We start from the raw sequence: 24,353 nt of genomic DNA, 5'->3' as shown, positions 1-24,353 counted from the left end.
TTCGTATCTATGCTATCAGCCCTTGAGGAGTTCCGTCATCAGCAGACGACCCTGGCTGCAGCATCAGGCGGTGTATATAATATAAACGCAATTTAACAATCATGTAAAATCTTTTGCGTGTGCCTTTTGAGGAGTTCCCTTCTATGGGGACGATCCTCGCCAGGATGAACAGGATGTCACTGCTAAATAATTGTTACCAGATTTACATCAGTTTGCCAAATCTCCAGTCCCCAGTTTTATTGGATTAGCTTATGCGTTTTCTGCTTCAGTTGGTATATAAAATTCTCTTTATTCGTTTTATCCCGTGGGATATTCGGAAAATCTTTGAAACAGTTTTTACCTATTAGTATTACCTACTTGCATGCCAAATTTGAAGTTTCTAATAATTATAGTTACGCAAATAGGGCCATTTTGAAGTGAAAATATAAATCCTATTTTATTTCCTAACCCGTGGGAATTTTGATAAATCCTGAAAATTGTTTTTAGCTGTTAGTATTAGGTACCTACTTTTTCGCCAAATTTGAAGTCCGTAATAATTATAGTTACGGAAATAGGGTCATTATTTAAAAGTGAAAATACAAATCCCATTTATTCACTATCCCGTGGGAATTTCGTAAAATCTTGAAAAGTGTTTTTAGCTGTTAGTACCTATTACCTACTTGCATGCCAAATTTGAAGTTTCTAATAATTATAGTTACGGAAATAGGGCCATTTCAAAGTGAAAATATAAATCCCATTTATTCCCTATCCCGTGGGAATTTGGAAAAATCCTTTCTTAGCGGATGCCTACGTCATAACATCTACCTGCATGCCAAATTTCAGCCCGATCCGTCCAGTGGTTTGGGCTGTGCGTTGATAGATCACTATGTCAGTCAGTCACCTTTGAGTTTTATATATATAGATTGATATGATAATTTTTTCCTCACCGAAGTCGGTCTAGCCTCTGGAAATTTAGTGCTGTACCTACAAAACTAATTATTTGACTGAACCAACCTTACTTACCGATAATTATGGCTGGCTCTGCAAATTGGGAAATTTTATTGGTTCAGGTCGTAGAGCGTATTCATAAGCATACCTATTAATTTATTCGTACATATGAATTATTTGTGTTAAGTTACACTATTTAATGAAGGTTTATAAAGGTTTCTAATCCTATCCTACTATCCTACTTCCTACTATATCCTACTATTCGTACTAATCCTACTAATATTATAAATGTGAAAGTTTGTGAGTGAGTGAGTGAGTATGTTTGTTACTTCTTCACGCTGAAAAGGCTGGACGGATTTAGATGAAATTTAGCAAATATAGTATATATAGTATAATAATAGTATATAACCTGGATTAAAACATAGGATACTTTTTATCCCGATATTCCCACGAGATAGGGATAAAATTTCGAACTAATAACCGCTGGGCTTAGAGTCATGAAATTTGACCATGATTGTTTTTAATGTAATGTCAATGAAAACAACGATTTAATTTTCGGGAATTCCCACGGGAATTTTTAAAAATCTCGGTATTTCAGCTGCTGGACCTAATGATTTACGTGTGCAAAGCCGCGGGTAAACACTATTTGGACGATAAAATAGTATTATAGTACAAATTATGTAGATTTATATTTTATTATTGCAAATAAATCTAAATTAATCCATATTTTAACTGACCCTTTCAATTCTAGAATACTCCATCATAAACCTTGGGGAAAATATACGTCAAAATATATAAGTGGATACATTTTTCACCATTTTAAAAATTCTACCCTTAAAGGGGTATAAAGGGGAGTGCAAGTTTGTATGGAAAAAACGTTAGGTATAAATATTTGAAGATAGGTATAATTCTAAAACTTCGTGAAAATGCTTCCTGAATATGGGTTCCTGGGCAATGAATGTCTGTATTTTGAGACAGTTTTGTCTTTCAGAAACCTTTGTCGTCCCTTTTTTCCGAACAAAACGGGGACTATGCAACACTGTGGCATGCTCGATATTTTTATGGTACGGTTTTAAGGTGTATTAAATATGATTTTAATCTAAACTATGTTTTCACGCCCGTAATAACAGACTTTGAAAGCCATACTTAAAAACCTCACGCAATACAGTGCGCCATCTAGTGAGACAAAAAACGATAGCCCTCATTGGCACAATCTTCAATGCACAGTCGTATTAACTTACAAGTTGCCTCTCTTTCTTTCTATCGTGTATCTCTGCTCTTATCTCTTCTAACTACGTTAGGGTAGGGCAAATGTTGATCGAATACGTGGCGTGGCTGTATGGCCATCAATTCTTGCGTTTTCCCAGAGGTGACAGATAAAGAAAAAAAAACCTATTGCCTGCCATTGTGCCAGCCAAAGCCAATTGAGAAAAAAAAATCAATATTTTCTTTCGTTTCCTTTTAAACATAACATAACATAACCTCAATAAGAAAGCAAAACGAAAAATAACTGCATTACAGTATTTATTTTTTAAAAGTTCTAGAAGTGGTTCAAATATGGGCAGTTTATTAAAACGAACTTTTAGATTAGCACAACTTGTTAGAATACGATCAGTGGCCACAAAAACTACCACTTCTGATGCAGACGCTCTATCCTATTGTACAAATATTGTGAGGTATCTTAACTTCTATAGTGGAACAACTATACATTTGTAAATTATTTTATACGAAACATCTTCTGGTACTTAAATTTTTATTTTACAGATAGACTGCACGATTATGAAAACTTTTTGGCTACGCTATTGATGACAAAAGCTATTCGTTCACCAACGCTGGTAGTACGAGCGTTTAATGTAGAAATCGCCAGAGTACAAGACCAGACAACTGATCCTCAGACTGCCTTATTTCGGCTGCAATTCTGGCAAGATACTTTAAGTGCCATTTTTAAGAAAGACCAAACTTTACGCAATGTACCAGCTAACCCTGTTGCCCAGGAATTGTTTAAGGTCGCAAAAATTAAGTTAATAATAATTATTTTGTTTTAAATATTGTGTTTGTTGATTTTAATATGTTAGTCTGTACTGTAAGGTATTTATTGTACGGGCCGTATTGCCCGAAATGTGGTTTTATTATTAGGGCCAATCAACTTTTTTACCGACACTAATCTGTCCGCGACATTTTTCAAACAATTGCAGATTTTTGAAAGTAAACATGTTTTTTCTGTAATTTAATAAATGGTGTACATGAATAAGTTTAAGCTATTAAACCGTGAAATATCTTGTGGGAAGTACATTTTTTTGGTAACGCTAGAGACAATTTTGGTAACACAGGAGACGCCCAGTGTCGGTAAAATAGTTGATTGGCCTATTAACTAGTATTTACCCGCGGCTTCGCACACGTAACTCATTAGGTCCAGTAGCTGAAATGAAAATCTGGATTTTTAAAAATTCCCATGAGAATTCCCGAAAGTTAAATTGTTGTTTTCATTGAAGTTACATTAAAAACAATCATGGTCAAATTTCATGACTCTTAAGCCCAGCGGTTGTTGTTTCGAGATTTTATCCCTATCCTGTGGGAATATCGGATTAAAAAGTAGGCTATGTGTTATTCCAGACGTCCAGCTACCAAACCAACCAAATTTCATGACTTAAGCCCAGCGATTGTTATTTAGAGATTTTATCCCTATCCTGTGGAAATATCGGGATAAAGAGTATCATATGTTTTAATCCAGGTTATAAACTTTCATTTCATTTCATCCAAATCTGTTCAGCCATTTCAACGTGAAGAAGTAATAAACATACTCACTCACTCACATACTTTCACATTTATAATATTAGTAGGATATAAAGAAATTGTGAACTGACTTGATAGTGATATGACGACCAGATGGCCTAGTGGTTAGAGAACCTGACTACGAAGCTTGAGGTCCCGGGTTCCATTCCCGTGTCGGGGCAGATATTTGTATGAAAAATACGAATGTTTGTTCTCGGGTCTTGGGTGTTTACTATGTATTTAAGTATGTATTTATCTATATAATTATATTTATCCGTTGCTTAGTACCCATAACACAAGCTTTGCTAAGCTTACTTTGGGACTAGGTCAATTGGTGTGAATTGTCCCGTAATATTTATTTATTTATTTATATTTATATGATAATCTAGTTAACCATTATTAATTTCAGATTTGTAGCTGTTACAAGATACCTAAACGAAATTTGGAAAGACTCATAACTTCCAGACACAATTTAATAAAGTCGAAGTATTTTAAAAGCATTGAAGACATTGAAAAATATGCTGAGGATTCCGTATCTGCTATTTACTATTCAATATTAAGCGTCGCTAGTGTGGCTAATGTGCACGCCGATCATGCAGCTTCCCATTTGGGGAAAGCACAAGGGATTGCTAACATTTTAAGGTATCTGTTGAGTTTGATGTAATAGATAAACACAATGGCAGTTGTGCATGATTTGAGCATTTGACAAGAAATGATTTGAGTGCTTATAGTAAAAGTTATTAGGCAAACTTCTCTGATCAACATAATTTCTCATTCATATAAGATATACCTTTCACCGCCTAACTTTGCTTAAAAGTTCATTGTTAGACTAGTACCACAAAAACTATATAGGTATAATTCCAATAATTGAATAAACACTATACCGTTAAGCGTTTCGAACACAATCCAGGAGTAACGTAAAGACGTCGCATAAAAAATGTAGCTCTAAAATGCGTCAAAACTGAGTATTAAGTAATGAACTTTTAGGCAGATTTATATGGCGCGTGGTATAACAGCAGTTGGCAGACCTCCCACTATTTGTAGTAGTTGTCTGGCCATCTGGACAGACAACATTGTGAGAGTTGCAGGCAACCAGTGGATGCAAGTAGGGAGTTGTCATTCATTGTGGCACTCTAAGTTGAGGCCTTTGTGCAGCAGTGGTTGTCTTTCGGCTGATGATGATGATGAACAATTCAAATTGCCATAAAGATAAATGTAATTTTATTAGCCGTTGCATTATACACTTCATCACATCACTTTTGAATGTAGTACATATGTGTGCCACTGGACTGGCTGGGAACAAAGCCTTAAAGTTTGTAGTGTCTTAGGCATATAAGGAATTAAATCACATATTTCATGGATGCAACGTTAACCCTGGTCTGATTTGTTCATGAATCAATGAACAAGTATTCTTGCATGGTGACAGGGAACCTGTGTTACCTATATACCTATACTTTGTTTACAGATCTGTCCAAGTAGCAAGTCGTCACAAAATGGTTTACCTCCCTATGGACTTGTTAATGAAACATCAAGTTAGCCAAGAGTCTGTTTTAAGAGGTGTGGATAGTGAAAACATCAGAAATGTTACTTTTGAAATTGCAACTACTGCAAACAATCATTTGCGAAAGGTATCTTAAGTTGCTGTTTGTTTTTACAAGCTTTAGCTTCACCTTGTATAATATTTATTTCATTGTTTTTCACAATTTTGATACACTTCCAGTGGTTGGATTAACTTGAAATTTGATTTACATGTGAAGGGTATATGACAATGGATTTATACAAAAATGAAATTTTTAACAAAAACTTAAATAAATACAATTCATTTTGTGTCCTATCTTCTATTGATAAAATATTTTCATTTCAGGCAAGAAGTATAACTGTGCCAAAGATAGCAAATCAAATATTTCTACCTGCTATTGCAGTCCAATCTTATTTAGACAAGTTACAAAAATGCAATTTTGATGTGTTCCATCAGTCACTTGCCAGAGGAAATGCTACTCTTCCTTTTAGTTTCTATTTTAAGAGGCTAATGAACAAATATTGAATTTCCTTAGTTCGCATTCTCATGTAGAAAGCTTTTATTTATGAATAAATGATTTCCACTATGAACTTTATTTCATTGTAGTTGTCTTAGAAAATTTTTGCAGGTGGTAGGACCTTGTGCAAGGTCCGCCCGGATTGCTACCAGCATCTTGCTTGCTAATCCTGCTGTTTCAAACAGCAGTGCTTGCACTGTTGTGTTTCGGCGTGGAGAGTAAGACAGCCAGTGAAATTACTGGCACTTGAGGTATCCAATCTTAGGCCTCTAGGTTGGCAACGCATCTGCAATCCCCCTGGTGTTGCAGGTGTCTATGGGTGGTGGTGCCACTTGCTAGTTTGCCATCCAGTGAAATAAATAAAAAAAAAAATTGATAATAATTTTGTGCTTGTGGGGTAAGAAATAAGAAAACTTTTTTAAATAAATTTCTTTATACAAATAATTGCACTGTTTACGCTCAAGCCTTTTTTTATCATGCAAATAAATACTTACAACAGTTAAGAGATTCAAGCAACACATTTGGCAACCAGAGTACCTAAAAGTACCTTATAAATCTTATAATTTATGTAGCTACAAATCAAATAACACTAGCAAACAACTTATACAACTAGGAATGTGTTATATTCACAACTTCAAATTCACCAATCAAAAATATTGCATGTCTATTCACCATAACTTTCAAGTTGACTTATAGTCCTAACTCAACATCAAAATACACATTCTTGCTCACCACTTCTTGAGGAGGAATGTGAAAAGTTTCTCCAATTTTCAATGGAATGTCAGTCAGTTATATTCACTTCATTACACTGCTCTATTAATTTTCATGGTAATTACAACTTTGGTAGAGATATGGTCATTATCTTTGGTGTAATCAATTCCATAGTGATAATTATAATTATACAACTGTTCAATGACCCTATCACACTATTCTATTGCCAAAACTACATATTTAATTTTAAAAGACTACAATAAATAAGTATCCTACTCAAACAATAATATAATCTGCCGCTAATAATATCATAAATAGGGTTATTTCATAAATTATCTTGCTTTCATTGAGAATTATTTTTCAGTTTATATGAGCAAACATATAAGTAATAAACCCTGTAAAGTACTTGCTAGCAAACTGTAAATTTAGCAAAAGGTGGACAGTTAATAAGAATCATCTAGGATTTGACTTTAATTATATAAAAAATTGCAATTACGGCTGGCTTGTTGATGCAGCCATATTAATAAAATTCATGGACTTTTGTTCCTTCACCACTAAAGCAGCAAAGTAACAAGATAAAGGATTATTTTTGGTTTGGAAGGAGGACCTGTGTGGTGGGTGACACTATTTACCAGCCCAGATAATACCGACATGGAAATACCATAAATAGTGTGTACATGAAAAATCAAGTCTGTATTATCCGGGCTGGTAAATATTGTCACCCTGTGTGGTTAATACAATTATAATATTTATTTCATGCCTAGGGCTCTTGATTAACTGTCAAAAGTGTCCATTAATTAATAATAGGTGCAGTCAAGTGCAAAGATATTGACAGGGCCAAAGTTGGAAAAATATGTCACAACTTAATGTACTTATCATTAAGGTTGTGTATACATATTTTTGTAACTTTGCCTGTGTCAATATCTTGGCACTTCACTGTACCAAAAAATATTTCTCTATGTAGGAACTAAATATCATGCAATAAATTATTTAAAATCATGGAATGTTTTAAGTGATTATAATAGAGAACAGTCTGCTATTCAAACACAGCCAATTAGGAAATTATAGTATATTATCTACTGGAATGTAAAAAGTTAAAAAAGCTAATCATTTTGACAGTAGACACTTACCCTTACATCTAGAAAAAAATAAGCTTATTATAAGTACTATAGTTCAATCACAGTGAACTTGCTCAGTGAAAAGCTACCTTTAAATACATATGATGTGCTTCAGCTGTTATTCAGAGGGTGTCAGGTCTTTCTCGGGTTCTCCCTCAAACAGAATTTGTTGAAGCAGGTCATGTATAGGTTCAAAAGCCTTACGGCAAGCTGCATTTGTAGGAGTGAGATAATCATACATATCATGGTGGCTAATTGTACCATCATTTTGAATTAATCCTTTATCTATAGGTACCATTTCTACTCTATTCATATTGGTGACTTTTTCACGTAACAGTTCATTGATCTTAGCATTTTTTACCCTTAGAGTGTTAGGATGTTGACCACGAGGAAGTAAACTCTGAAACAATAAAAAGTCTTTACTTAACCTTGACACTTTCACCAGTACAAGGTATTAATATTTTTTACTCTTTATTTCAATCTAGCTTAAATTTATGATCATCATATTTACCTATTAAACTTATGTATTAAAGTATGATTACATACAAATGATCTTAATGACTTTCTTAAGTTTTCATTACAATTATGTTCATCAACTTGGTGAAAATATGATGGAAATAGAGAATTGAAAGTAGGTGCCTACTTTATAGTTTTTGAATGAAAATTTTATCATGTAGATTTATAAAATAATCTTTTGCAGCATCAAGATTTTGACACCATTGCTCTAAATAGGTATTTGAAAATCTCAAATTGTATTTTAATGCATTCCTAGGTAACAGACAGTAAGTGTTTTTTTTTTGTTATGGCAGTTTAGAGACATTGGTTAGTATACTTACAGGTAATACTATATAAGCACTTGGGTGTTTTTCTCTGATAGACCTGATAATTTCTAAGATACCTTCACAGACTTGTTCTGGTGTGTTTTCTACATTGTTTGTTCCAACATGCACAACTATGACCTGCAAAGACATTGTTATTATAAGTTAACAATTTCCACTAAATAAAATATGTTGAATAGTTTTTGATAATTACTTTGGCATCTACATGGTCGAGTTCTCCATTTTTGATGCGCCAAAGGACGTTCTGGGTTTGATCATTGTGGATACTAAAGTTAAGGCAATGAAGAGGCGCGAACCACTGGTTCCACACGTCAGTATGTTCCAATGCTTGTAATATTGAGTCTCCGATGAAAATCACATCACCATCTTTGCCTTTGGCATCAGATAAGAACCTATTATGCTGCAACAAACAAACAAAATAATATTAACGCACGTAACTGTAAACTATTAGACACGAGAGATAATTTAATTTGTCTAAGAGTCCATTAAAATTTGAAAACGTTGAATGGTCTTGACATGCTATAAATTGATCAGACGCTGCTTCTCTTGAACATGTATAGACGTAGCCAAATAACTTCAGACTTACAATGCTATTCCATCTTCCATCACCATCGGTGTCTTGCTGAGGAGCAGGTATAGAACAAGGATTCATTTTCGTCAAGTTAACAACTGGCTAAATTACTAAACAACCTTTTGATATGCTATAAGCCAATTTATATTGCCTGAAATACAAACTTGTTGAGATATGCGAAATAAAATGAGCGAAACCAACCAAACCAGCCGAAAACGACAGCGAAAAATGGCGACCACAGATTAAGCAAATGCGAACAAAAATTTATAAAATAAGCATTCAAGAAGCTTATAAACACACTAGATATAAGTCGAACATTGGTATGAATGAAGTAAGAAAAGTTACCTTATTACATCAACATAACATCACACTTATATTGTATCTCTTTCTTTAGGGTCAGCTAGTTAATTGTTTACAGTTCATTAATAAACAAGTATCTTGTAATTTGATATTTTTTTTAAAAAATGGAGGCTTCTTAAATATAATCATAATGCCAAAAGACAAAAAAAGATAAGCATTCAATCAAAGGCTCATACGTAGTATCTCTTATTAGTCTGTGCAAAGGCTTTCCATTCATGATCTCAAATGTCACATGTAAAGTGTCTGCCACACAGTTATAATGGTGAAATGAAAATAATAGCTAGATAGAGAACAGAGATTCTGATCTTTACGCAATGACGGGAGGGAAAGGCAGAGTGACTGCCTGCAGGGCTACTACGAAACTCGAAACTTGAAGTTCGTGTCGTGCGGTCCCTCTCGCTCTCGTATTAAATAGTACAAGTGTCAAAGGAACTGCACGACACGAACTTCGAGTTTCGTAGTAGCTCTGCTGATTGTAACTGACAGTGACAGATTCTGTCTGAAAGGACTGACGATGATGAAGATTCTCAATTTTCTATTTGCTTTCACTATTTTTTAGATAACAAATCGTTCATCCACCACCATTCTTCATATTTCGTTTTATAGATTTTTTTTACCGTACAACGGCAAAACCTACTAGACACTGGCAAAATTGTCCTCCAATAGACAGAACCATATTTTTCTAAAAAACCAACTATTTTTCGCCGCTCGCTCATCAACAAAAAAGTGAATATGAGTTTATTTTGACTCACCTTTCGGTATAAAAAGACATTTCGATTTAATGTAGGTATTTATTAATTTTAGAAATCGAATGATTCAGGCATTATTGCATGCATGCATACATTGCTCTAATTAAAACAATAGTAAAATTGCTTGCGTTACATAGAGAGACCAAAGGAGCGACCGATTATATTACTCATAAAGACATGGAACAATCAGTTTCTTTACAAGACGTTGAAGGGAGACATCGTAAAGAAAAGAAGGAGTTACAGGCACAAATTCAAGGTTTAAAGAAAGCAGCTAAAAACGACAAGACTAAGAAGAAAGAAGTTACCGCCGAAATTGCTAGGTTAGAATCGGAGCTTGAATTTCGCCACACAGAAGAACTTAAGGCTGTAGAAAAAGAACAGGCTGAATTTGATGATGCTGATGACGTGGCTGATGGTGCCGATGATGACGTTCCTATATTAAAAGTGAGTAAAGCACAAAAACGAAGAGATAAAAAATCTCAACAAGAAAAGGAAAGAGCTAACCAAATAAAATTACAAGAGAAAGAAAATCTTCATGGACCTCGAAATTTAGAAATGCAATCTATAAATGCCAAATTAAAGCAGAAATACTTGAAGATTTTTCCTATATCTTCTGATGGTGATTGTTTGTATCAGGCTGTAGCTCATCAGTTGCTTGTCACAAGGTCTAAAACAGTAAGTGTTGAAGAACTGCGAAAAGAAGTTGCAGAGTATATGAAACAAAACAGAGATGACTTCCTTCCATTCATGAGTAATCCTGACACATTTGAGATGCTCACTGAAAGCGAGTTTAATGATTATTGCAACAAGATTGTGAATACTAAAGTGTGGGGTGGCCAACTTGAAATAAGAGCCTTGTCAAACTATTTGAAGTGCCCTATAAATGTTATCCAGGCCACTGGACCAGAGTCTATAGAGCAGGGTGCTGAGTTTGAAGGGCCTCCTTTGATAATCACGTACCATAGACATATGTACAAGTTAGGGGAACACTACAACTCAACTCAACCACTGGATGATAGTGGCGAAGGAGATAGATAGGGTGTTGAATTGTATTATTATTAAATTTTGTTTTTAGAAAGCTTATTGTGCTATCAGTTAATTTTTATTGTGTTATGTACTAGAGCTACTATGTAAATACTTTAACATCTTCCTATGAGACTCTTAAGGACTTGGAGTGTATATAATATAATCATAGTATATTAAAATAATTGTTAAATTAATAAGTGGTGAGAAACATTTTTTTTTTCCCTTCCGATATTTTAACAAGGCTTTAGCACACCAAATGTGACTATGTCAGCCTCATGGGGAGCCTCAGATATATACACCACACTACAGACATATATTACACTCTCCCTTGCACTGAAACCACGTCTCTGGATGCAAAGGCCCGTCCAATGAATCTGTAATTTGCATTGCTTCCTCTGAAAGCGGTAGACTGAGAATTACATTTACACCTCCATTGAACAAGCTCATACCATCCAAATACCTGACTCTGATCTCCTTATTCTGATCGCATTCCACAAGAAAGTGAATAAGGTCTTCAGTCTTATTACATCCCATACATAAAGGTGATTGCACAACTCTCATCAAATGCAAAAAACTATTAAGTGGAATGTGACCAGATCGAACACGTTGTGCTGACACAAGAAGGCCCCTGGAAAGGCTGGCACAATCAAACCAGGGAACTTTAAATACCTTATTCTGCATGGTACCATACCAAATGCCCTTTGTCAACGATGCTGTACTAAAAAGTTCCTGCCATTTGGAAAAGCACTCCCCCTTAGCCAATTGCACTAATTCAGTACCATATGGCTTAGAGACACCATCAATCCCCCCTGTGACAGTCAGGCTAGCCAATCTATCTGCCTGCTCATTACCAGCTACCCCCACATGAGATGTTGCAAAACAATTTGGGTGAATAAAAATCTTCAATCATTTTTGTTAATAATTTATTAAAAACCGAATCAAAGATACTTCAAATAATATCAAAAACACTGGAGGAAGCTAATAAATACTTTTTGCTTTTAAGATTATGCTCCATTTTGAGCAGAGGGCTGTGCTTGACTTTCATCTTCTGTATTATGTTTGTTGGGGTCATCAGGCTTCATTGCAGGGAATAACAGCACCTCCTGTGGAGTACAAAATTAGTTTTTTACACAATTATCACTAAAATTAAAGTACTTATAAGTTTATTATGTGGGAAGAAAAATCTTTGCATTCTAGTTTTGTTTGTCCCAAATAATACAAATTTACATCAATCAGCCAAAATTTTCAAAAAGATATTATGAAAGCAACAAGACTTTGATCTTGTCAATTAAAATGGAGCAAAAAATTTCTCACCTTAATATTGTTAGAATTGGTCAGGAACATAGTGAGTCGGTCGACTCCCAAGCCCCATCCACCAGTAGGGGGCAAGCCATATTCTAATGCAGTGCAGTATGCCTCATCAGTAGGAGGAGCTTCATCATCCCCGGCTGCACGGTCCTTGGCCTGCTGCTCAAATCGCTCCCTCTGAGTGGCGGGGTCATTCAATTCAGTGTAAGCATTGCATATTTCCTTCTTCATGACAAACAGTTCAAACCTGAAAGCAAAGAAAAAATAAATAGTTTAATTTTAGAACATAATATATATAATCTTAAAAACCATGGGATTTTTTCAAACTACCTACATTTAGTCTTATCACCATACAATCCACACTAATATTATAAATACGTGTGTGTGTTCGTATGTTTGTCCGTCTTTCACGTCGAAACGGAACAACGGATCGACGTAATTTTTGGCATAGAGATATGTAGTTTATGGACCAGAGAGTGACATAGGCTACTTTTTATCCCGGAAAAATGCACAGTTCCCGAGGGAGCAGCCCGCGATAACCGAATTCCACGCGAGCGAAACCGCGGGCAAAACTAGTAAACTAAATAATAGTACTCGGCGACCGAGCTTTGCTCGGGCTAAAACTCGATAACAAACGTTTTCCCAGAGATAAGACCAAGCTAGATTTATTTTTCATCATCGAAAACCCCTCCCTACATACCATTTTTTATCGAAATCGTTGAAGCTGTTTCCGAGATCATCGAAATATGTATATACAGGAGTTGCTCATTTAAAGGTAGATAATTAAGACAGAAACCTATTGTATTGTACGGATAAATCAGGCTTTAATAACAGTAGCAATAATTTGTGATAGAGTTTTATTATTAACTTTTGAACTCCACGGTCGGCCACACGACAAAAAAAAACGGAAATTCGCTCCATAGGCGCCACGTAATGCCGACATGGCGCCTATGGAACGATTTTCAGCTGTCGCGTTTTGTCGACCGTGGCGCTCAAAAGATTAAATAGATAAAACTCCAAAATATTACCTTTCTGTGAGACCAGGAATATCTCTATGGTATTTAGAGAGAGGACTCATTATTTGTGGATGGTCAATTATGAATGTTGGGTTTATGCATTTCTCTTCAAGAAACTCGCCCACCAGTTTGTCTAGGAGCCGCGCAGTAGTCCTTGGTGGAGGACATTCAATCTGAAAATAATTTCATTTTTTTATTTTTTTATTTGACTGGATGGCAAACGAGCATGTGGGTCTCCTGATGGTAAGAGATCACCACCGCCCATAAACATCTGCAACACCAGGGGTATTGCAGATGCGTTGCCAACCTAGAGGCCTAAGATGGGATACCTCAAGTGCCAGTACTTTATTATGTAGTTCCTTCCAGAATAAAGAAAAATGTTGAAGCCGAAGTTTAAAGTATTAAAATATTAACAATGGCTCTATGATTTTTATTTTGAGCATAAGTTGCATTTAATTTTTCAAATGATATTTCCATATTCTACGAAAAATGAAATTGTACCTCATGTTTTTGACACAGCTGGCTGAGCAGAGTATTGGCTTCAACAGTTTCCAACTGATCAGCTGGCGGCAGTTTGACCTTCAGGATGCTCTCCAAAGTGGAAATCATGGGAACCCTGGCAAATGGAGGGGTGAAGTCAATTTCCACCTCTTCACCTTCAGGCCCATCTGGTTGGTATTTGATCTGAAATTCCAAAACTTTGTGAGTTACAAAGATTCTGGAGCTAAAGCATATCGCCCAAACTAGAAGTCTGTTACTGGTAGTTCTTTACCCAACATCCCTAACAACACAAACCTAGAAAAGGACCCCTATTTATGTTGCTACACCGGCCGTCTCATCGTCTGTCTGTATCTGAAGAACGCTTATTGAAAGGCAGCTAAAAATGTTTGTTTGTTTGTTTATCCTCTTTATTGTACAAAAAGGAAAAACAAAAAGGTTACATAAATAAAAGTAAAGTGTTAAGTACAAAGGCGGACTTATCCCTGCGGGGTTCTCTGCCAGTCAACCTTTGAGTGTATACATAATATGTATTTATTTTCTCTCTATAGCAAAAAATGGTAAAAATGCAATTAATCAAAAAATAAAGGTGCTTATTTGATACGAAGTATATGTATGTACATATATTTTTGACAAAATCAAACTCGCACTTGGGTGGTTTTTTTTCTTAAATAGTGCATTGTAGAACTATACCTAATTGATTAAACACACCTTGTATGTACCATGAATGCTCTTTACCATACCAGAAAGCATTGTTTCAGTCATGGTAATCAGATCATGGTAGTCCGCATAAGCCATATAAAATTCACAAGTAGTGAATTCAGGATTGTGTGTCAAGTCAATGCCTTCATTCCGGAACTGCCTTCCTATTTCATAGACGCGATCAAGACCACCAACTACCAACATTTTGTGGTAGAGTTCTGGTGCTATTCTCATAAATAGGTCCATGTTGAGATCATTGTGATGGGTGATGAAAGGCTTAGCGGTAGCACCTCCAGCAATCATATTCATCATTGGAGTCTCAATCTCCAGAAAACCCATGTTATCAAGGAAGCGTCGAATGTATGCAATGATTTTTGCTCTGGTGTAGAATGTTTGCCTAACCTGTGAAAATAAATTGGATAATTAAAATGTTTGTTCAATTATCTTTAGCTGTAGTAATTACTTATTTCTAAGAAGCGGAATTTTTATAGCAAAAATCAAACATCAAGAGGGATTGACGGTTGTATTTTATCGACTATCTATGTTTAATTGTCAGTTAGCACAATATGGGGAGAGGTCTTTGCCCTACATTGGAACACTAAAAGCTACCAAGAAAATAAACCTGTGTGTTCATTACAATTTAAATATAAAACCAAAACGGAAATTTTAAACAGTAACTGTCAGTAGACTAACCTTTGTAATTAAGTTTATTTATTTATTAATTTTCTTTTAGGATTAACCATTTTGGTAACACAGGCACCTAATAATACTTACGAAAATTCAAGCAAGATCAAATTTCATTATGTGACATGGTGTAATTGTTCCATATTAATGTTAAGTCGGTAACATTGATAGAACGACTCGGTAAGATCGAATAGTTGATAAAACAATAGTCAATCCCTCTTGACTTTTGATTATTGCTATGAAAATTCCACCCTTTGCTTATTTCAGATGGTCTGTAAGGTTTTCTGGTTTATGCTTGTATCTTTGAAGTTTTCTATTTTTATAATTACAATTAGTCTAAACTCTACATAACGACGCTAAATAGACTGAGCACTTTTCGACATTATAGTGGTTGTTAAATTGAAAGAAAGAAATGTAAATAATTTTTCATGTATACGCAAAGATTTTCGTTTACTCGCCATGTTTACAGTTCGAAAATCTGTAAGCAACTGAATACTGTGATATGATAACATGTAACAACTTGACAAAAGTAGTAACCGGGTAAACATGTCAAAGTTTTTTTATACAAAAACCAAAGACAAAATTTCCCTGGCACTTCAGTCAAAGTAAACACGTGCTAGATAATAAAACAACAAAACAGCAAACAAATGAATGCTCACAGCTGCAGTATTAATCAATTTTGGCAACTTAGAAAGTGCTGCTTAATGATTTATTATGCCGATTGTTATTAAATAGTGTGAGTGTGGCGCTATGTAGAGTGTATTATTGTATAGAAAACATAGTGAACCATCCAAAGTCAAGCAATCTCGACGTTTTAAAGAGTTTGTTGTTAAATCGAGTGACTTTATGAAGAGTTTACACTGTATTTTAATTTGTGATGAGAGTTTAATATCAACACATTGAATGCCAACTACACAAAATTGCATAGGTTCTAGTGATGCTTGGGGCCAACTAATACAACGTAGCACCTTCATACAGTTTAAATGGGTGTGGGAACCGATGATGACCTGATCCTATTTTGGCATTCAATGTGTAAATGGATTTCCTTATTTAAAATTAAGTTTTATTTATCACCAATGTGAAAGTTTTTAACTCTGTCATGCTTAAATAGTAAAACAGCTGGAAGATTACAACTGAATTTGGTACAAGGCAACTGGATTTTGGCCCAAAATCTTTTAAATCTGGTGATCTGTTATCAATTGTTGATTCAAAATGTACCTAATAGTGAGTTAGGAAATTATAAATATAAATTCCAAGTTGCTCACCCTATCATTTAAAATTAGATCCAAATATCTCTTCCTAAATCTAGTCTCCTTGTCCTTAAGACCAAAGTGTAGGTGGGGCAGCATGTGCAGGCATGGAGACAGCAGCTTAATAGTCTTTGGCACAATGGACAGCTCCCCCTTCTTTGTTTTGCCAGGGTGGCCTACGCACCCAATGATATCACCACGCCTCAACTTGTCTGTGTCTGTCACAAACTTCTCTTCAGATTCATACATTTTTGCATTGGCCATCACCTGAAAATATTTAATAGATGATAAAAAAAAATAATTTTAATAATTCATACTTTTCTTCGAATAAAAAGTTCTTAACTAAAACAGCTGAACATAAATTTATGTCCAATTTATCCAATAAGAGCGGCTTATTGTGTTGACTCAGTTTGTGACATAGCAGAAAAATAAACAATAAAGTTGTTAAAGTATTTTTATTTACCTGAATTTTAACTCCTTCAGCTCTTAGATCATAAAAGATCAATTTTGCACCTGATTCTCGTATGGAATGGACTCTGCCAGCAACACTCAGAATTACATTTTCTTGAACTTCTCCACTATTTAAATTATTGTATTTTTAATGAACTCTTCCAAAGAAATCGTGACATTGAACTTGTGTGGATAAGGGTGCTGGTCCTTCGGGCCTTCTTTAAGTGCTGCAACAGCAGCTGTCCTCAACTTGTAGTATTCATTTGGACTTATTTCCTCTTCTGCAATCTTACTAGCTTTCTTATCAACATTAACTATCGGTTGTTGGGCTACTTTTTCAGCCTTCTCCTTTAGTTTCTGTTCTGCTTTTAGTCGTCGTTTTAATTCACTGTAACAAATATTCAAGAATAATCTTAGGCAATTACAAAAATATACAATAATGGAATAGCTTGCTAACCGTTTGCTTACTGCTGTATTGAAATTTGTCAATCGATTGATCGAAAACGTATTTCTTAGAGCCAAGAGCCCAGGCAACGCAGCGAGAGACTTCGTGGCAAACATGACGGTTTTTTAGGGGTTTTTTCTTTGAAATGCCACACAATACTCACTTCTTAGACAATTTTTCACCTGCTGTATCAGCCATGGCTGGAAATAATCTTTAACTTAAGTTAATTAACCAGCTTAATTAGCACAATATGGGCTATCCACCATGAACAATGCTTATTTAACCTAAAAATGAGCTTTTGAAGTTTTGAAAATTGATCTGCTAGCCTATTAGCTGGGGCTGGGGTCGGGGTGACACTCTTTCCCGGCCCGGATAATAACGACATGTAAATACCGACCCTGTTTTTCGTGAACACGCTTATGGAAGCTCATGTCATTTAATGGGCGTGTCAAAGATATTATTATACCACTAGATTAGCTCAAAATATGACTGAAGTCAACCGTATATAGTTGTACTCCTCGATCATGTAACTAATGCCATTTGTTAAAAAAAGTCAACTATACTGCAAAGGCGACATCCGATTTCAAGGATGTAACGTTTTTTGGTCAAACGTCAAACGTCAGTTTTAGTACGTGTGCTAATAGTGATGTACATTTCACTGTCAGTCACTACTTTGTCGATAAATTTACCCACGAACTCAATTATCGTTTGAGCAGAACCAGACGAACAGTAAAAAATGCATTTGGAATCATGTCTGCTGTATTTCGCATATTAAGAAAACCTATTCTACTAGCACCAAAAAAAAAACCCAATATGTGAAAAATTTAAGCAAATTACCTGTTGTATGTAACTTATTGCACAGAATTAATATGGAGCTTAAGTAATTTTTTGAAAATGCGTGATACTGTGGCAACTTTTTAGTCTATTTAGTTTACTGCATGGCTGAATGTGCCTACCTACAAGACATTTATATTTGTATGCCCATGGGCGCAGTATAGTGATACAAGTTTATGATTAATGTACCAACTATTTTAACCTATGTTTGACAAATAAATTATATGTATTTGAATCAGGAACGTCAATTTGTTTATACGGCCACGTCACTACTAACTACTTACATACAAACAGGTAATTTGCTTAAGGGTTTAACCTATAGTAACATTAGTTTTGTATGTGAAATGTGAGGTAGCGTAAAGAGACGTGACCACAAAATAGAATGTTCTGAGAAGAACAGGGGGGGCTACTACGAAATTCGAGAGACAAAGTTCGTATCGTACTGTCCCTCTCGCTCTCGTGTTGGATGGTATTAGCGTCAGCGGGACGATAAGAGACGAAGTTTGAATTATGCACTTCGTAGTACTCGTACATACAGGGTCATTTTACTGCTTTTCGCAAGTCAATGCAGTAATTCTTCATCTTATGCCTAGGGGTATTTACGTCGTCGTGCTTCAGCAGGGCTACTACGAAACTTGAAACTTGAAGTTCGTGTCGTGCGGTCCCTCTGACACTTACGCTGTATAATACGAGAGCGAGAGGGACGGTACGATATGAACTTCAAGTTTCGTAGTAGCCCTGCAGATAGCGGAGGCACATGCTGCATCGGAATTACAGCGGAGCTATGATGACATGTTCACACTTAGACGTCCGTGCGCAGAAAACTGCTAAAATAATAACGCGATTTATTCCACGAAAAATACCACTTACCAGTGAAAGCTTACATTTTGGGCATTTTCCTTGTTTGCACTGCTGGACTTGCACCCACAAAGTAGACAACGCATGGCACCACTGCTTATTATACATTTTTATCACAATACAAAGCTGTTTTACATAAAAAAAGCAAAGAAAACTCCTGAAAAACTCTAACCGATGCTAATGCTTTTTGACAATAACTGACAAAAACTAGCACCCGACCAAATTAAATATCACTTTATTTGAATAGCTGCTAATGACAGATGCCTTTCGAAAACGACTGGTATATTAGCCACAGAAATCTGATATAGTAGGTAAATAAATCATGCACACACGCAGTAGTATTAGCAAAATATAATTAAAAGATAAAAACACAATGAATTAAACATGAGCAAAAGAAAACACGATAGTCATTTTTTTTACTTGACCGACACTGTCATCAATATTTGAAAAAACCATAGACAATATTACTTTTTAATATTTCTAACACTCCTCCTTATTTTCAAATACTTTACATTCTCTTTTGTCTCTTATGCTCTCACACCCATTGCATTTGCACACAATCCAAACTTCCCTTTCACCAAAGGTTTGGTTAGTGCATCAGCCACCATACGATTTGTCTCAATGTAATTAACAGCTATCTGTTTATTTACAATTGCTTCCCTTACAAACTGGTAGCGAATGTCTATATGCTTAGTACGTTGGTGATGTACTGGGTTTTGCGCAATGGCTATTGCCGACTGACTATCACTGAGGATGTTCACACATGTTTCCTCTGTCGCTGTCAATTCTGCTGTAAATCTCCTCAGAAATACAGCCTCTCTTGCAGCTTCCGACATAGCCACGTATTCTGCTTCTGCAGTTGATAAAGCGATGGTCTTCTGCTTACTGCTTTGCCAACATATAGCTCCTCCTTGAGCTAAGAAGACATAACCAGTCCAAGACTTCCTATCGTCTTCCTTGCCACCATGACTAGCATCAACATACCCTTGAAACATTTTAGACGTTATGTTTCGAGAGTATACTATTCCATAGCTTTTGGTTCCTTTCAAACACCGTAGCACTCTTTTGGCTGCTGTCCAAATTTCTTCCGTGTAACAGTTGTTAAACTGACTCAAGAAGCTTACCATGTGCATAATATCGGGTCTAGTGCACACTGCAAGGTACATCAGGGATCCAATCAAATTTTGATATGGAATTCTTTTGTCTGGTTCCAGTCCATTCTCCAATTTCTCTAGGTGAGAACCAGGGACTGCCGGTGTGGCAACTGTTTTACAATTCTCCATTTGAAAAGTCCTAAGGAGTTTCTCTATATACCGTTCTTGGTAAATTTTGATCTCGTCCTTTGTTTGAGTGATCTGCATTCCTAATATAAGGTCTGCCTTACCAAGATCCTTCATCTCAAATTTTGACATAAGGTCTTTCTTCACAATCTTGAGCTCGTTTTCAATATTCCAAAATATTAGTAGATCATCTACATAAACTGCTATTATTGTGACCTTAGACTCTTTAGACCTTATGTAGACACACGGCTCGTTTTTAGACTGTCTAAATTGAAGTTTTTTCAACTCACAATCTAATTTGCTGTTCCATGCTCGTGGAGCTTGTTTCAGCCCATAGAGTGAACGATTGAGCTGACACACATAATCCTTTCTTGTCTTGTCTTCAAAACCTTCAGGTTGCTTCATAAAGACTGTTACCTGTAGATCTCCATTTAGGAAAGCGGTCTTCACGTCCATTTGATCAATTTTTAAATTGATCCTGCTGGCCAACGCTATTAAGGTTCTCAGTGAGCTATGACGGACAACTGGCGCAAAAGTGTCATAATAGTCGATACCCCACCTTTGGCTGAAGCCTCGAGCCACCAGTCGTGCGTTGTACCTTTCTCGTCTAGTCAAAGCTTCTTGAACTGTAGTCGGTTCCTTCTCCGATTCAGTTGCATTGTATAAGATGTGGTCTGGAAACTGCTTAGGTTTTCTTTCTCTTAAAGGATACCTTCTTTCAGTTTCAGGCTCTTCATTTTCTTCTTCGTCAGCTGATATGAAGTTATCTATTTCAGATTCATAGTCAAGTGTTTCAAGTGGTTGACACTGAACTTGGTCATTTGACTCAAGAATGACTTCTTCTTCTTCGTTTTCCATTTGAGGCAGCTGAGCTTCTTCCCTCATTTCAATCTCCACTCGAGGTGATTGAACTTCCTCCCTCGTGTCATTCTCCACGTGAGGTGACTGGACTTCTTCCTGTCTGGGTAGTGGTTGAACCTCATGCTCCTCGTGTTGAATAGTGACAGGCACTTCTTCCGTGACTGATACTCGTTTCTCGGATTGGTATTTTTGCCCTTCAAAAAATACCACATCTTTGGCTTTAAACACCTGACCAGTTCTTGGGTTTAATAGTCTATAAGCTTTGGCATTGTCCCAAAAACCTGTGTGCACTAACTCCTTGCTTTTTGGATCCCATTTGGTCCGCTTTTGATCTGGGATGTGCATAAAAGCTCTGCATCCGAAAACTTTGATATTCTTCAGGTCACATTTCTTTCCTGTCCATTGTTCTTCTGGGGTCTTATCTCTGACTGCAATAGTCGGTGATCTATTCTTCAGATAGACTGCATGATGGACGGCTTCTGCCCAAAAATGCTTTTCTAGTCCTGATTCTTGAAGCATCGATCTGCTCTTCTCACAGATTGTACGATTAGCTCGTTCTGCGACTCCATTTTGTTCCGGTGTGTATTCCACTGTAACTTGGTGCTGAATACCATTTTCTTTCAGGAAATCATCCATTTGTTTATTAACAAACTCTTTTCCATTGTCACTTCTTAATGCCTTTATTTTCTTCCCCGTTTGCGTCTCAACAAGTGCTTTGAATTCTTTAAACTTTCCAAAAACTTCACTTTTTTGTTTTAAAAAATATACAAATGTTTTTCGCGTAAAATCGTCAATATACGTAAGAAAATATTGACATTTACTAAATGAAGTGACATTCATTGATCCACAAACATCAGAGTGGATTAAACCTAACACCTCTGTTGCTCGTGTTGCACCACTCTGCTTTGATGGAAGTTTAGTTTGCTTTCCCATCAGACAGGATACACATTCAAATGTTGAGGTAGAGTTGGGAAAACTTACCCCTGTCGCCATTTTGTTTTTCAGTAGAAGAAGGTTACGTATACCTAGGTGTCCCATTCTGCGATGCCACAGGTCGAGCTCACTGCTTTCTGCTGTCGACGTGAGTGCAGCATTCTGTAAACAACACTGGTTTAATTTGTATACACCTCTGTCTACTCCACCTTTGATGATTGCTTTCCCACTAATTTTGCATTCATCTCTTTTAAATATCTCGCACTGCTTAGGAGAAAATACTATTACATACCCTTTTTCAGCAATAGCACTCACACTCATCAAGTTAGCTGATAACTTTGGTACATACATGACATTGCTGACAGTCATCCCTGTTGACTCGCACTGTACCGTACCTTTTCCTTCTCCATATACCTTGTCACCATTTGCACAAGTTACAGTGATACGTTCTATACCCTTATAGTCTTTAAACAACTGTCTTCTGCCTGTCATATGTCTGGATGCTCCGGAGTCCAAGACCCATTCTTCTTCATAGTCTCCAGCTATGCCAAATGCAAAAGCATTAAACTCTTCTTTCTGCTTCTTTGGTTTATTCGGACATTCATATGCCCTGTGCAGACCATCACAAATGTAACACTTTATTTTCTTCTTAATTTTCGGCTTGCTCTTGCCTTTTTGCTTCGATAGCAGTGCCGAAGTCGTCAAAGTTCCGCTTGAACTTGGCGCTGAAAATGTGTCTTCCATTTGGAAAAGTTTTGTCTTTACGTAATCTGTAGTAAGGGTAATGTTACTGTTTTCTATCGCTAGTCTCATCGGCTGGAAATCATGGGTTAGCCCTTGAAGCAGTAAAGCAGCCATCAGCTCATCGTCTACCTCTTTTCCAAGGTCTGACAGCTCCTGAGACGTTGTCATTACCGCTGTGACATAATCTCTCACTGTAGAGAATTGTTCCAGTTTGTAGCTCACTAGCCTTGATAGAAGTCTACATCGATTGTTCAAACCTTTGTCTTCAAAAGCAGCCTGTAAGGCTTCCCATGCCTGCTTAGCTGTAGTGACTTTCTTCACGTGAACCAGACAATGTGGTTTGATCATCAGGCAAATTTTTGCTCTCGCTCTTTGATCTCTTTTCTTACCTTCTGCATCTGAATGTGCAGGGGTAGCACTCGTGTACTCCCACAATTCTGCATCTATAAGGTACATCTCCATTTGAAACTTCCATGTTGAATAATTTGAATTACCGTCGAGTTTTTCGATAGTCAGCGAATTACTCATTGTTCCAATGTTTGAAATACTTGTGTTACCGCTGATGACTGAAGTTGAACAGTCGCCGCTCTCTTTAGACATTCTGCATTTTCGTTGCTGAGTGGTTACTCAGCAAGCAGCAGCAAGTTATGGGTTCATAACCTGATATAGTAGGTAAATAAATCATGCACACACGCAGTAGTATTAGCAGAATATAATTAAAAGATAAAAACACAATAAATTAAACATATTATCAAGAGACATGAGCAAAAGAAAACACGATAGTCATTTTTTTTACTTGACCGACACTGTCATCAATATTTGAAAAAACCATAGACAATATTACTTTTTAATATTTCTAACAAAATCAACCGATGAGCAGAGGTCATATCATCATCAGATCCCATCTTATTGACGGACCGAAGGCACTGACATGCGGAATTGGATGAACTTTAACGAACGCGAATCTGTACTTTTTAATATTTCAATTATTCAATAAATCGACACCCGATGAGATCAGAGGTGTCTAATTTAATGAAGCTAGAATAAAACTGACACAACTCGAAATATTCTCATTTAAAACTCAACCAGATTCTGTTCAGAACAGAGTTTATTTTGGAAATATGACTATTTCGAATTGTGTCAGTTCATTCTAAACTTGCGAAAAGGCGCCAAATGCACCGCAGCCTATTGGTCAATTTCTGTTGCCTGTGGGTACACAAAAGTAATAATTTGCCTAAGGGGTCTTCTTTATGTAATTTGTTTTAGTTTTAGGTTTTATTTTTATTTTATGTAAGTTTTTTATTTTATGTGGGTAAGTTTGTTAGTTATGTTATGTATGAGGAGAAATTTATGTTAAATATTGTATTTTGTTATTTTGTAC

General features: G+C 36.1%; 4 protein-coding genes across 6 annotated transcripts; 2 read left to right on the top strand and 2 right to left on the bottom strand.

The window, feature by feature from the left end:
- Positions 1 to 2,318: 2,318 nt before the first annotated feature.
- On the top strand, positions 2,319 to 5,808 carry sicily (NADH dehydrogenase (ubiquinone) complex I, assembly factor 6 homolog sicily). Of its 2 annotated transcripts, none has more exons than XM_074085836.1 (5): positions 2,319 to 2,603; positions 2,696 to 2,933; positions 4,109 to 4,341; positions 5,165 to 5,327; positions 5,564 to 5,808. In XM_074085836.1, exons 1-5 carry the CDS (start codon positions 2,485 to 2,487, stop codon positions 5,741 to 5,743), a joined length of 933 nt encoding a protein of 310 aa, XP_073941937.1. In that variant the 5' UTR covers positions 2,319 to 2,484; the 3' UTR covers positions 5,744 to 5,808. The 2 variants fall into 2 exon arrangements, with proteins under 2 accessions (XP_073941937.1, XP_073941938.1); XM_074085837.1 differs by having other exon boundaries at positions 2,513 to 2,603; positions 2,692 to 2,933.
- Positions 5,809 to 5,894: 86 nt separating this feature from the next.
- Positions 5,895 to 9,225, bottom strand: Paf-AHalpha (Platelet-activating factor acetylhydrolase alpha). The gene is made up of 4 exons (XM_074085838.1): positions 8,990 to 9,225; positions 8,597 to 8,803; positions 8,401 to 8,523; positions 5,895 to 7,964 (listed from the first exon to the last, which is right to left on the bottom strand). Exons 1-4 carry the CDS (start codon positions 9,053 to 9,055, stop codon positions 7,683 to 7,685), a joined length of 678 nt encoding a protein of 225 aa, XP_073941939.1. The 5' UTR covers positions 9,056 to 9,225; the 3' UTR covers positions 5,895 to 7,682.
- Positions 9,226 to 9,651: 426 nt separating this feature from the next.
- LOC141426710 (deubiquitinase OTUD6B) lies at positions 9,652 to 11,306 on the top strand. Of its 2 annotated transcripts, none has more exons than XM_074085835.1 (2): positions 9,652 to 9,669; positions 10,221 to 11,306. In XM_074085835.1, exon 2 carries the CDS (start codon positions 10,261 to 10,263, stop codon positions 11,119 to 11,121), a length of 861 nt encoding a protein of 286 aa, XP_073941936.1. In that variant the 5' UTR covers positions 9,652 to 9,669; positions 10,221 to 10,260; the 3' UTR covers positions 11,122 to 11,306. The 2 variants fall into 2 exon arrangements, with proteins under 2 accessions (XP_073941936.1, XP_073941935.1); XM_074085834.1 differs by lacking the exon at positions 9,652 to 9,669 and adding an exon at positions 9,808 to 10,117.
- A 709-nt stretch (positions 11,307 to 12,015) lies between these two features.
- Positions 12,016 to 17,838, bottom strand: LysRS (Lysyl-tRNA synthetase). The gene is given in 9 exon segments (XM_074085839.1): positions 12,016 to 12,212; positions 12,424 to 12,664; positions 13,446 to 13,606; positions 13,935 to 14,117; positions 14,643 to 15,035; positions 16,583 to 16,834; positions 17,031 to 17,167; positions 17,170 to 17,405; positions 17,626 to 17,838. Coding segments are annotated over 9 exon segments (1,737 nt in total). The 5' UTR covers positions 17,661 to 17,838; the 3' UTR covers positions 12,016 to 12,113.
- Positions 17,839 to 24,353: the final 6,515 nt, after the last annotated feature.

This window comes from Choristoneura fumiferana, chromosome 3 (genome assembly GCF_025370935.1).
Source record: "Choristoneura fumiferana chromosome 3, NRCan_CFum_1, whole genome shotgun sequence".
NCBI lineage: Eukaryota > Metazoa > Arthropoda > Insecta > Lepidoptera > Tortricidae > Choristoneura > Choristoneura fumiferana.
Note: the sequence above shows the minus strand (reverse complement) of the source record. Positions and strands in the feature narration are given on the sequence as shown.

What these genes read in the sequence shown, in the direction of transcription:
- sicily (XM_074085836.1), top strand. Translation starts at nt 2,485, where the DNA reads ATGGGCAGTTTATTAAAACGAACTTTTAGATTAGCACAACTTGTTAGA. An exon ending in TATTGTACAAATATTGTGAG is followed by an intron (nt 2,604 to 2,695) that starts GTATCTTAACTT and finishes TTTTACAGATAG; the next exon opens with ACTGCACGATTATGAAAACT. An exon ending in TTGCCCAGGAATTGTTTAAG is followed by an intron (nt 2,934 to 4,108) that starts GTCGCAAAAATT and finishes TATTAATTTCAG; the next exon opens with ATTTGTAGCTGTTACAAGAT.
- Paf-AHalpha (XM_074085838.1), bottom strand. Translation starts at nt 9,055, where the DNA reads ATGAATCCTTGTTCTATACCTGCTCCTCAGCAAGACACCGATGGTGAT. An exon ending in TCGACCATGTAGATGCCAAA is followed by an intron (nt 8,524 to 8,596) that starts GTAATTATCAAA and finishes ATGTCTTTGCAG; the next exon opens with GTCATAGTTGTGCATGTTGG. An exon ending in GTGCTTATATAGTATTACCT is followed by an intron (nt 7,965 to 8,400) that starts GTAAGTATACTA and finishes TTATTGTTTCAG; the next exon opens with AGTTTACTTCCTCGTGGTCA.
- LOC141426710 (XM_074085835.1), top strand. Translation starts at nt 10,261, where the DNA reads ATGGAACAATCAGTTTCTTTACAAGACGTTGAAGGGAGACATCGTAAA.